The sequence below is a fragment of the Cucumis sativus genome, chromosome 6, assembly GCF_000004075.3.
Source record: "Cucumis sativus cultivar 9930 chromosome 6, Cucumber_9930_V3, whole genome shotgun sequence".
Lineage (NCBI taxonomy): Eukaryota > Viridiplantae > Streptophyta > Magnoliopsida > Cucurbitales > Cucurbitaceae > Cucumis > Cucumis sativus.
In genome coordinates this window covers 12,085,574-12,097,810 of record NC_026660.2, presented here as the reverse complement: position 1 = coordinate 12,097,810, position 12,237 = coordinate 12,085,574, and the positions used below count along the sequence as shown (strand labels likewise).

General features: G+C 27.6%; 1 protein-coding gene across 1 annotated transcript; it reads right to left on the bottom strand.

Annotated features, from left to right (window-relative positions):
- Nucleotides 1-9,077: 9,077 nt before the first annotated feature.
- LOC116404354 lies at nt 9,078-11,975 on the bottom strand. Its single transcript, XM_031886568.1, has 3 exons — nt 11,821-11,975; nt 9,298-9,959; nt 9,078-9,221 (listed from the first exon to the last, which is right to left on the bottom strand). Exons 2-3 carry the CDS (start codon nt 9,838-9,840, stop codon nt 9,078-9,080), a joined length of 687 nt encoding a protein of 228 aa, XP_031742428.1. The 5' UTR covers nt 9,841-9,959; nt 11,821-11,975.
- Nucleotides 11,976-12,237: the final 262 nt, after the last annotated feature.

Sequence of the window (12,237 nt, the reverse complement as noted above, 5' to 3'; positions counted from 1 at the left end):
GTTTTTTAAAAATGATTAACAGATAATGTCATAAGAATAAAAAAGATATATATAAAGAGCAAGTATATTTTGAACATAGAAAAAAACTCCATACCATTCTAGAAGCAAATGTTTTACTCAACCAAAAAAAATGATGAGAATGACATATTTTGAATAAGAAAACCATACCTCTCAGCATCATTTCGTTGATATATGCTCCGTCCAAATAAACTGTATAAAATACATGAGTAGACACTATCTTTTTTAAGATGATTAATATGTATGAGTGTAAAAAAGTACAGAAGGTTTGCCTTCATGTCGCCATTGATAGAATTAGCTGCTTGGCTTGCCATTTCTTTCCTTGTTTTCGCATCACAACATGATATTTATCAGTACCCTCAACTGATAACAATTTACAACAAAGTAATTTTCTCTTAACAACATAATCAACATTAGGATCATTATACTAAACATCAATATATATTTGTCAACGTTCTTTGATATTGGATGTTAATGTTAAACATATTATGAAGAAAAAAAAAATACTTCATATTTGTTTAGGATCATTACTAAACATCAACACATATTTGAATGTCTACCCCTAATTTTGAATTATACTAAACATCAAGACATAACAACAAATGGTAGCTTAAGATTACAACAACATCTAATTTCTCAAAAGAACAAAGATTAATCAAACCAGAGATCACCCATTCAATTATGTGAAGAATCATTAACCTAATAGAAAGAGTATCAATAGGGTCATTTACCTTATTCCAAATTCCTAACAAAGAAGGAATGTCGTTGGAAGGATGAGTTGTGATTAGATAGCTAAAATAGAACACAATGATTCGATTGTTCAAAAAATATGGACCATTGTAGCTTAAGATTTTCTCATCTCCTTTAGACTTTTCCATTTTGGATCAGGTAGCCATTTCGTGTGAAGAAGGGGGAAAGAACATGAATACCAAATTATACAACCTTCTTTTGAGAAAGGTAGTCCTTACTCACAATAAGTAATATGTACTTAAATAAAATAACAATCCACGAACAAAGTTTAGCTAATTTTCATCATCAACGTCTGCTAAGTGCTTAATATCTTTAAGGAAAATGTAAGGGTATAGTCTAACAAAAAAAAAAAAGGGTAAGGAAATACAAAGTACACAAAAGAAAGTAATATATTTCACTACCGAAAGAAGTTACAATATATTATCAATAGCTTTTCAAGAGGGCTCTCTCTCTCTCCCAAAGTCCCAAAACTTTCACCACAGAGATCCACCCCCTAAGGTGCCCAACTCCTCTTATTTATAACTAAGGTACCACTAACTGATTACTCATAGTACCCCTTACTGATATCCTACCAATCTTACTATTTATCCCTAACTAGTACTCTCAGAATGGGTGGCGGGTGCTTTGTTGAGAACATGCACAAGAGGATAAATCAAGACACCTATTTTCTCATTGCCCACTACATGAAAGTTCATAGAATTCCCTCTTTGAATGAGTTCAACACTTTCGGGTATCATATGGAAAAGCCTATAATCTCTCCAAGAATTGAGATAATGAACTTTTACTCAAAATAAGGTTAGTTCCTAATATTCTAATACAAAAGCCTAAGCCTCCGTTGATGTGAAATTGTCAACTAAAAAGTTAAAACAGTTATCATTAACATTTTAAAATTTTCTTGAAGGTCATCAAAATTAATCCCCATATTTGTCAGTTGGGTTTCTTCTCTTTTTCTCTTTTCCTCTATTTTCAAATCCCAAAACCAAAAATAAATCAAATTTAAATTGTCCTCTAGAAAATTATATTCTACTTCAGTTAAACACTTTTACTTTTAAAAAAAAATTATAATATCATTTTGTGTTCCTTTCCTCCTATTCTAACAATAAAAAATAATATTCTCTTGAAACAATAGAAATTAATATTAGAGAAATTTTTATTCATAGCAAAAAATTGAAAATATTTATCAAAAAAAATTAAACGACCTCTACAAAATTTGATAGATTTATTATATATTTCGTAAATAGTTTTCATTTTTCTATATTTAGAAACATGCATGATATTATTAGCTTTTTGTTTTTGTTTTTAGATTTTTAAAATGAAAGTTAAATTTCTATTTTGATTTAAAGATGATAATATGCAATATTTTTATAATAATTGATGTCTATTCTTATATTTACTTCAAATATATTCTTATGGTATAAATTTGTGCCAAATTCAGAAAAAACCAAAAACTTGATTTCATATCATACAAAAAATTAAACAACATATCTTTGTTCAATCAATATATCTTGATAATGGGGAAGGAGCGAAGAACATGCAACGATCAATTATTAGTGCTATAGACCTCATGCTTCAACCTTAAAGCTTCTAAAAACAATAAGCTTCATCTTTATTTAACATTTTTGTTACACACAACCTTCCCAACTCAAAATGCTAATTCAGAAACGTAGAAATATTAAGATGTCATCCAGAATTGAATAGCATGATTAAAACCATTCACTAATTATACTAAACAAGAACACTGATCCTGAAATTCCACAACAAAGAAATTGGAGACAGAGAGAGTAAAAGAAAAAAAAATGGAAAGAAACTAAAAATTCTAATGAAATCTCTCAAAGGAAAAATCTAAAACAAACCCATAGGATTCCATCTGTTTCTTCTTCATCTTGTTTCATCATCACGATCTAATTCCAAACCCAGTTTCTTCAGTAATTGCATTGAATCAATCATTAGACTCAATTCTCGCCTCGATCTCTCAAACTCCCCTAAACATATGGGCAACACTTTTCCTCTGTTCTTGATATCCGAAACAAGTCTAAAACTACTCGAACTTGCAATTCTTGTATTTATATGTCGAATCACATCTAATATATTAAGAGTATGAGTTTCTCTGAATTGATATTGCTTCTCAAAACATCCCAACTCTTCAAGACATTTCATATAAAAATCCACTACTATCATATGTTGATTCAAAGTTTTAACCAGCTTTTGTACTATCTCAACAATCTCACTCCAATCTTGTTTCTCTTCATACTTTTTCAAGATTTGGTATACGTACTCAATGAAATCGTTGTATTTCAATAGAATTTTCTCTATTACTAACAGAGGATCATCCATATCCGAATCAGAACCAGAATCATAATCAGATTCTTGTTCATTCTTTTTCGATGATCCTGCTTCGTTTGATTCTGTGTTTCTCGATCCATTCGGTGATCTCTCCAATTCTTCATTATTTGAAAATATCTCCATCTGTTTTTGAGAATTCGATGTGCCGATTTGAAGGTTGGCGATTTGAAGGTTGATATCTTGTTCTTGTTCTTCAACACTTTTGTTCTTGATGTCAGCCATTTAGAGATGAATTATCATTCTCTTCATTCTCTTTATTGCCGTAATTATGCCATATTTTGGTGTATAATATTTTTGTATTTAGTTGTTGATACTTTTCTCATGTTGTATTTATTTTAGTACATAATTTTTGCTATATTTAAAAATATCTTTACCTATTATTAACTTTTATTTTAATTTTTTAAAAATAAAAGTTAAATGGTTATTTTCATTATGACAATATTCAATATTTTTATATTTGTTATCTTACTTAATACATGAAGATTGACCTCTATTCTTATACTTACTTTAAAATATATTTTATGGCATAAATTTGTGTCAAATTCATAAGAACAAAAAGCCTTAAACTTTACTTCATATCATAAAAATTATATATACATATATATGTATCTTTATTCAATCCACAAGATAGAACTGAAAAAGTTTGAATATGAAAAGTTTTATTTATGCATTAAAATATATTTATCTATGATGAATGTTATAAATAATTCAGAATGTGTCAATCAATGTTTTAAATTCTAATGTTGAGACGTTAAAATTTCATTTGGAAGAATTTAAAGATTCAAACTTTGGGTCTTTTGCTTCATAATGTAGATCAAAATCAGTAAAGTTACATACATGTTTGGTTGTATGATGATAATTGTGACAAACTATTATCGAGTAAGAAATAAATAATATTACACTTAAGAATGGTGTATACAATTTTGTTAGAGAAAAAGAAAAATATTTATTGTTAAAGTATATAGCAACACTAACTAGAATCTTGTAGAGATATTAAATGAATAGTTTAAAATTCTAGAATTATGTAAACTAAAGAAGAAGAAATCTAAAATATATGGATAAAAAGTTATAGAGAATTCTTTTAGATAAGGAAAAGAGAAATATTAGAATAGGTAAAATTTTAGAGAAGTCTTTTGGATTGGACTCCAAGGAACTTATGCCTATAAATAGGAGGTGTGATCTTCATCTGTGAACTATGCCAATGAAAGCAAGTAAGCAAAGAGAGAAAGAGAGTTAGTAAAAAAGTTTGAGTGAAAGTAAGTGAATGTTATTTAAAAGTGTGTCATTTGTAAATCTTCCTACTAAAATTTTCTTTCTTCTCAGTGATTTGTTTCTTTTTTATTGTCAATTTCTTCCAAAATTATAAAATACCTATTTTTTTTCAAATATATTGAATTATAAAAACAAACGCGTCTCTCTAAACGTGATATTTTGAAATGAAGTTTATATAAACTTTTAGACCTATTAATGTTGAATGACAATGTTATTGTTATTTTGTAACCACATCTAATTTTCATTTTTTTCTTCTAAAAAAACAAACTAACAAAGTCTTGAAATTTAATCTTGCTTTAAATTCCTAATTTATTATTTTAATAACAAATTTTGGTTTTGATAGCTAAGTAACGTTTGAAATTTAGTTTTGGTTTTAAGTTCATAATTTTTCTGTTTTTGTTGTCATGAAATGAATTTGTATCCCACATTTGCATTTAATTGCATTTTTAATTCATTCACATATTCATTTTATTGTGAAGTAAGGAGAGAACACATTAGCCATGGATGATCACCAATGAGATATGGACTATGGTTTAAGGGCAGGAAGTGGTAAAGAGAATGTAATGATCCACGACTAGCATCATTAATGACACACTTCAGTGTAGTTGAATTAAGCTCTAAATGAAACAATTAATGTATTGTTTTATGAAGTTTTTCATTTTTTCGGAAAAACAATTGACAATGCATTGGAAAGAACAGTATGAGTACTATAGATGCCATGCTTCAACCTTAGAGCTTCTAAAAACAAGGAAAGAACACTCACTAATTTTACATCACTCATCTTGAAATTCCACAACAAAAAAACTGAGAGAGTAAAAAGTTGCAAAGAATTAAATTCCAAAATGGAAAGAAACTAAAAATTCTAATGAAATCTCTCAAAGAAAAAAACCTAAAACAAACCCATAGGATTCAATCTGTTTCTTGTGTTTCCAAATGATCACGATCTATTTCCAAAGCCATTTTCTTCAGTCTTTGCACTTTCTCTATCAGTAGACTCAATTGTTGCCTCCATCTCTCGAACTCCCGTAGACAAATCGGCAACACTTTTCTTCTGTTCTTGTTATCCAAAACAAGACTGAAACACTTGGAACTAATAATTTCTATATTTATTTGTTCAATCACAGTAATTATATTAGGAATGTGACTTAATCTGAAATTATATTGCTTCTCAAAACGTGGATGTTGTTCAAGACATTCTATATCAAAAATCAATACTGCCAGTTTTAGATGCAAAAGATTAGCCAGATTTTGTACTCTCTTAACAATCTCACTCCAATCTTGTTTCTTTTCATCGTTTTTCAAAATTTGGTATACGTACTCAATAAAATCGTTGTATTTCAATAGGATTTCCTCTGCTTCTAACAGAGGATCCTCTCCCAAATCTTCGCAACCCAAAAAAAAATAAGATTCTTGTTCATTATTTTTGGATGACTCTGCTTCGTCTGATTCTGTGATTCTTGAACGTTTGGGTGATCTCACCAATTCTTCGTTAGTCAAAACTATCTCTATGTTTTGTTCTTGAGAAGTTGATGCGCAGATTTGAAGGTTGATATCTTGTTCTTGTTGTTGAATATTTTTGTTCTTGATGTCAGGCGTTTTGGTGTTGGATGAATTAGCATTCTCTTCATTCTCCGTAAGGGTCATCTTGTGAATATGGTTACTAAAAATTCTGACCCAATTCATAAAAATCGAACTCTCCCCAGTGCTGATTGCTGAATATCCTTTATATATAGACACCTTCAATTATCATTTTCAAATTCATAAAAATCATGTAATTGCATGATTTTTTTTCTCAATTTTTCGATTTGCAACTCTTACCTAAATTTCAAAAGAATTAATTTTTTTCTTCCAATTTTAACTTGATTTTTAAGATATTAATATTAAGGTTAAAGAGAGTGCTAATATACCTAACCATAAGTTTTTATGATTTTTTATTAATTTTTTTTATGTGATAAGTGTTTATGATTTGATCCTCTTAGTTTAGTTAGGTTTATTTTCTTTTCTTCTCTTGGTGTAATTTTTAAACTTTAAATGTATTGTTCAAAATCAATTTGGTTTTATATACATGTTTTAGCAAGTTTTTTAGTTACTTCTAATCATTTACCAAACGTCTACTGCCCAATCACATATAAATTACATACATATTTTTATGTGATATAGGGTGCTTCTGCGTATGCTTTGGGTAGTTTTAAGATACTATATTTTTTATCTCACAAACATCTTACAACTTTTAAATCTCAAATGTTCAATCTCAAATCAATTATATGCTTGTTTATGTGATTTAGAGTACTTTTAAATAGGGGTGTAAGAATACAGGTTGAATCCGATAATTCGAACTACCCAGTGACGGATCTAGAAAATTGATTGACTAAGGATTTTATAGTTTAGTACGTGTATATATATATATATATATATCTCAGTACCTCTCATAACTATTATTATTAATTTTTAGATGATGACTTTATTGATTTTTTAAAAAAATATCTCTCAATTTAGATTAGAAATTAAATCTACTATAAAATAACATTGTAACGAGAATAAATAAAAAAAGATATTGACATATAACAAAAATATAACTTAAACAACCCAACCTGAATTAATAAAATAGGTATAAAACAAATAAGAAAATAAATTACATAACTATCAATTAATTGAAGAAGTTGAAGAAGAAATATAAGAATGATTTTAAATATTATGGTGGGATTCGAACTCAGTTGTAAAAGGCAGCAAACAAATAGTGTAACCCCTGAACTAACTGCAAATATTGTAAATTAAATAATTTTTGTTTTTTTTGTATATATTAAGAATTAAATAATTTTATTTATTTATATATTTATATTATATATAGACAATAAAGTTAAGGGAGAGTCTGGGCCTATACTAAATCTGTTGGTGCTACATGGGTTGGGTTGGGTTAAAATCTGAATTTTTTCGGGTTGGGTTGGATCTCGGGTTGGAGGGTTAAAAAATTCGGTTCAATCTAACCAAAAAATAACTCTCCACTCGCTTCACCCTCACTACGGAGATATCAATGATGGCTTAAGGGCAGCAAGTGGTAAAGAGAATGTAATGATCCACGACTAGAATCATTAATAACACACTTTAGTGTTTAATGTAGTTGAATTAAGCTCTAAATGGAACAATTGATGAATTGTTTGAAGTTTGAAGTTTTTCTCTTTTTGGGAAAAATAATTGACAATGGGCATTGGGCAACCGGCAAAGATGAACATGCGGCCATAGAAATATTAAGATGTCATTCAAAATTCAGTAGCATCATTAAAACCCATTCACTAACTATACTAAACAAAACAAAGAACACACTAAGTTTACATCACTCATCCTGAATTTCCCAACAAAAGAAAAAAAATTGAGACAGAGGGAGTAAAAAGTTGCCAAGAATTAAAGTCGGATATGGAAAGAAACTAAAAATTGCAATGAAATCTCTCAAAGAAAAAACCTAAAACAAACCCATATGATTCAATCTGTTTGTTCTATTTCCAAAGCCATTTTTTTCAGTCTTTGCATTTCATCAATCAGTAGACTCAATTGTTGCCTCCATCTCTCGAACTCCCCTAGACAAATCGGCAGCACTTTTCCTCTCTTCTTGATATCCGAAACAAGTCTGAAACTACTCGAAGTTGTAATTTCTATATTTATTTGTAGAATCGCATGTATTATATTAGGAATCTGAAATTATATTGCTTCTCAAAACGCTTATGCTGTTCAAGACATTCCATATCAAAAACAATATCATTTGTATATATATACATAGACACCTTCCATATCAAAATGCTGTTCAAGTGTTTGAAAAATTGTAATTAGTAGCAATTGGTTACACACTTCTTCTCGATTACTTAAATTAATTTGACATAAACTTGGATTTTTTTAAAAATAATGTGTTTTGTGAAAATATTTTGAAAAATAGGGTTGTTGGGAAAGAAATTATAAGAATAAGGTTGTTTCCCAAACTATTTTCAAAAATAGGTGTTTTTTTGAAATTGAAGGACTTCCAAATGAAATTGAACGAAGTCGTGTACCCCGTACACGACTTCCTAAATGCACATGTCAGCACATTTGACCACTTCGCTCCACGTATGCACGAGTTTGACCCACGTGGACGGAAGTCGTGTACGGGGTACACGACTTCCTAAATAATTGTTTTTAAAATTATTATATTTTAAAAGATTAACTATTTTTAGGGTAAAAACATTTGTGAAAGGCGGATTTGTTTTTAAAATAATGTGTTTTTAAAAAGTATTTTCAAAATTAGGGTTGGAAATTTATGTTTTTGTTTAAATCTTCAACTTTAAATATGTGAAAATTTTAGTTTTTGTTTAAATGGCCAAATTTTTGGTAGTTTACGTTTATTATGAACAAATTAAAAAAATAAACCAAAGGTAAACACATCATTAGTGATATCTTATAAGAATTTTGAACGTTTTTTTTAATACTTGGTTCTCTACTTTTAAAAAATATATATTATATATTGATATTATTAAGAATACTCCTACATCTAAATCATGTATTAGCAACTTCTAATTTATAATTAATTTAAAAAAGTTCAATTTTTTATTTATACAACTTGAATAAGTTCTAGCAAAATTTAAAAACACTTAAATTATACAACTTAAGAAGCTTCCCCATCTCCCTCTACGACATCATCGCCTTGTCGTCGTCGTCGCCGTCGAATGCGTCTACGATTCTGTGTCGGCAACATTTAAACGTCGAGTCCGCTGAACAAGGCTGTCTATATCTCCCATGAATTCGTCACACATTGGACTAAAAATTTCAAAATTGTTTTCCATGGAGACTCGACGTACGTCTTCAACAAAATTATTCTGAACGATTGTAAATAATATAATTAAAAAATGTCCATACTTGTATTAAATTTATAAATCATATTAAAACTATTACCATGCGATAACAGTAAGCGCCATCAGGTGTCATGAAGCGTCGGGTAAAACTTTTTCTTGTTGTATTGCTTGTCATCCATTCAGCTGCATTGCTTGTCATCCACCCATATCGAGACTCATTGTCATGTGACTGAGTCCATTTTTCCACGTCAATATCTTCAAAAAACTCAAGACACTCTGGGTTCAATCGTTGTAGTTCTTTCATTATTTTTATAAATTTGCGCCTTTGGTGTTGATTACCTACCCTAAACACCAAGTCTTTCAGTTGCTTTGATTTATATTTCTGATTGAAGTTGCTAGCAACATGACGAAGACAATATCGATGGACAGCTCGAGGTTCACTCCAACCTACCTCTTCATTGTTAATGGCAGAAAGAATGCCCCTATGTCTGTTAGAGATCAAGCAAATACCATATCGATCAGTAACGTATTCGCGAAGTGCATGAAGAAACCATGACCAATTAGACGTGTTTTCCCCTTCCACTATAGCAAATGCAAGAGGAAATATATGACCATTTGCATAAATCGATAAGGCAGTTAGCATTTTCCCCTTATACTTTCCATACAAATGAGTTTCGTCGATCTGAATTAATGGTCTACAATGCTTGAACCATTCTATTGCAGGACCAAATGACCAGAAAACCCTTCCAAAAATGGTTGTACCTGGTACATCGGATGGAAGAAAAAACCAATCAACTCGAGTTCCCGGATTATAATGTACAACAACACTCAACCAGTATGGAAGCTCATTATATGATTTCTCCCAATCACCAAAAACTGTTATCAAAGCTTTTTTCTTCGCTTGCCAAACTCGTCCATACTTAACACTGTAACTGTATTGTTGTTATATGATTTCCACAAGCACAGGCACAGTAATAGTAGGATCAGCTTTCACCATGTTTTGAATTTGAACACTCATGAAATTTGAATCTAACTGTGAGTGATCTTGTGTTAGATTTGAGTACAGACACGAGTGCTCTTCTTGGAGCTTAGTTATTTCAAACAATCCGTGGCTCTTACGCTTCGTAGCACGTAACCTCCAGTTGCAGCCATTATTATTATTATTATTATTATTATTATTATTATTATTATTATTATTATTATTATTATTATTATGATTATTATTATAATAATAATAATATTATTATTATTATTATTATTATTATTATTATTATTATTATCATTATTATCACTATTATTATTATTATTATTATTATTATTATTATTATTATTAATATTATTAAAATTAAAAAAAACAAAAAAAAAGTACACTAAGGTTAACGGTACATTAATTAGGTTTTCCTTTTAGATTTTTATTAATAATTGTATTTTAATAATAACCCTAATAATAATAATTATTATTATTATTATTATTTTAATGTTTTATTATTATTATTATTATTATTTTCTTATTATTCTTATTATTATTGTTTTTATTTTTATTATTATTATTATTATTATTATTATTATTATTATTATTATTATTATTATTATTATTAGTCAAATCATTATTATTATTAGTCAAATCAGGATTATTTTTATTATTTTATTATGATTATTATTATTAGTCAAATCAAGAAAGAAAAAAAAGTACATTTAATTGATTTTTATTAATAATTAAATTAATTAGGTTTTCCTTTTAGATTTTTATTAATAATTGTATTTTTTAATAATAACCCTAATAATAATAATTATTATTATTATTATTTTTTATGTTTTATTATTATTATTATTATTTTCTTATTATTCTTATTATTATTGTTTTTATTATTATTATTATTATTATTATTATTATTATTATTTTTATTATTATCACCATTAGTCAAATCATTATTATTATTAGTCAAATCATGATTATTTTTATTATTTATTATTATTATTATTATTATTAGTCAAATCAAGAAAGAAAAAAAGTACATTTAATTGATTTTTATTAATAATTATTATTTTTAATAATAATAATAATAATTTTTATTATTATTATTAGTCAAATCATTATTATTTTTACTATTATTTTTTTCCTCAAATCATTATTATTATTAGTCAAATCAGAATTATTTTTATTATTTTATTATTATTATTATTATTATTATTATTATTATTATTAATCAAATCAAGAAAGAAAAAAAAGTACATTTAACATTAATTAGGTTAGGTTTTGATTTTTATTAATAATTATTATTTAAAATAATAATTTTATTATTATTATTATTATTAATAAGGTTAAAAAATAACAAAATTCAAAAAAAATATAACAAAATTCAAGGAATATAACAAAATTCAAAAGATATATCTAAATTCAAAGATATATCTAAATTCAAAGATATAATTAAATTGAAAGATATAACTAAATTCAAACATATAACTAAATTCAAAAACATAACTAAATTCAAAAAAACATAACTAAATTCAAAAAAACATAACTAAATTAAAAAGAATATAACTAAATTCAAACAATTTTTTTCCACAAAATAAGAAAATAAAATAACAAATCTAAATAAAATTAGGGTTAGAATAAACATACCTTGTGAAGATGAATGAGACAATGGAGGATGGGAGACAATGGAAGATAGGAGAAGCCTACAACAAAAAATAAATTATTTTATCAACATAATAATAAAATAAAATAATTTTAACAACAAAATCGTATACCCCGTCCACGATTTTTAGAAAAACATACACGAAATAGAAGAGGAAAAGTGAAGAGAGGAAGAGAAAATTTGAAAGGAAAAATGGATGAGAGGAAAAGAGAAGAGGGGAAGAGAAAATTTGAAGTTGGAAGGGAGAATGAAATAGGAAGAGAAAAGATGAAGAGGGGGAAAGGAAAGATGAAGTTGGGATGAAGAATGGGTTAGAAAGAGGAAAGATGAAGAGAGAAAAACTAGATGAAGGAAGAGGAAATATGAAGGAAGAGGAAAGGAAAGATGAAGGAAGAGGAAAG

Bases quoted from the DNA above. Each gene is read 5' to 3' on its own strand.
- LOC116404354 (XM_031886568.1), bottom strand. From the start codon at position 9,840: ATGCTAACTGCCTTATCGATTTATGCAAATGGTCATATATTTCCTCTT. The intron at 9,222-9,297 runs GTAATAGTTTTA...ACAATCGTTCAG, and splicing joins GCGCTTACTGTTATCGCATG to AATAATTTTGTTGAAGACGT.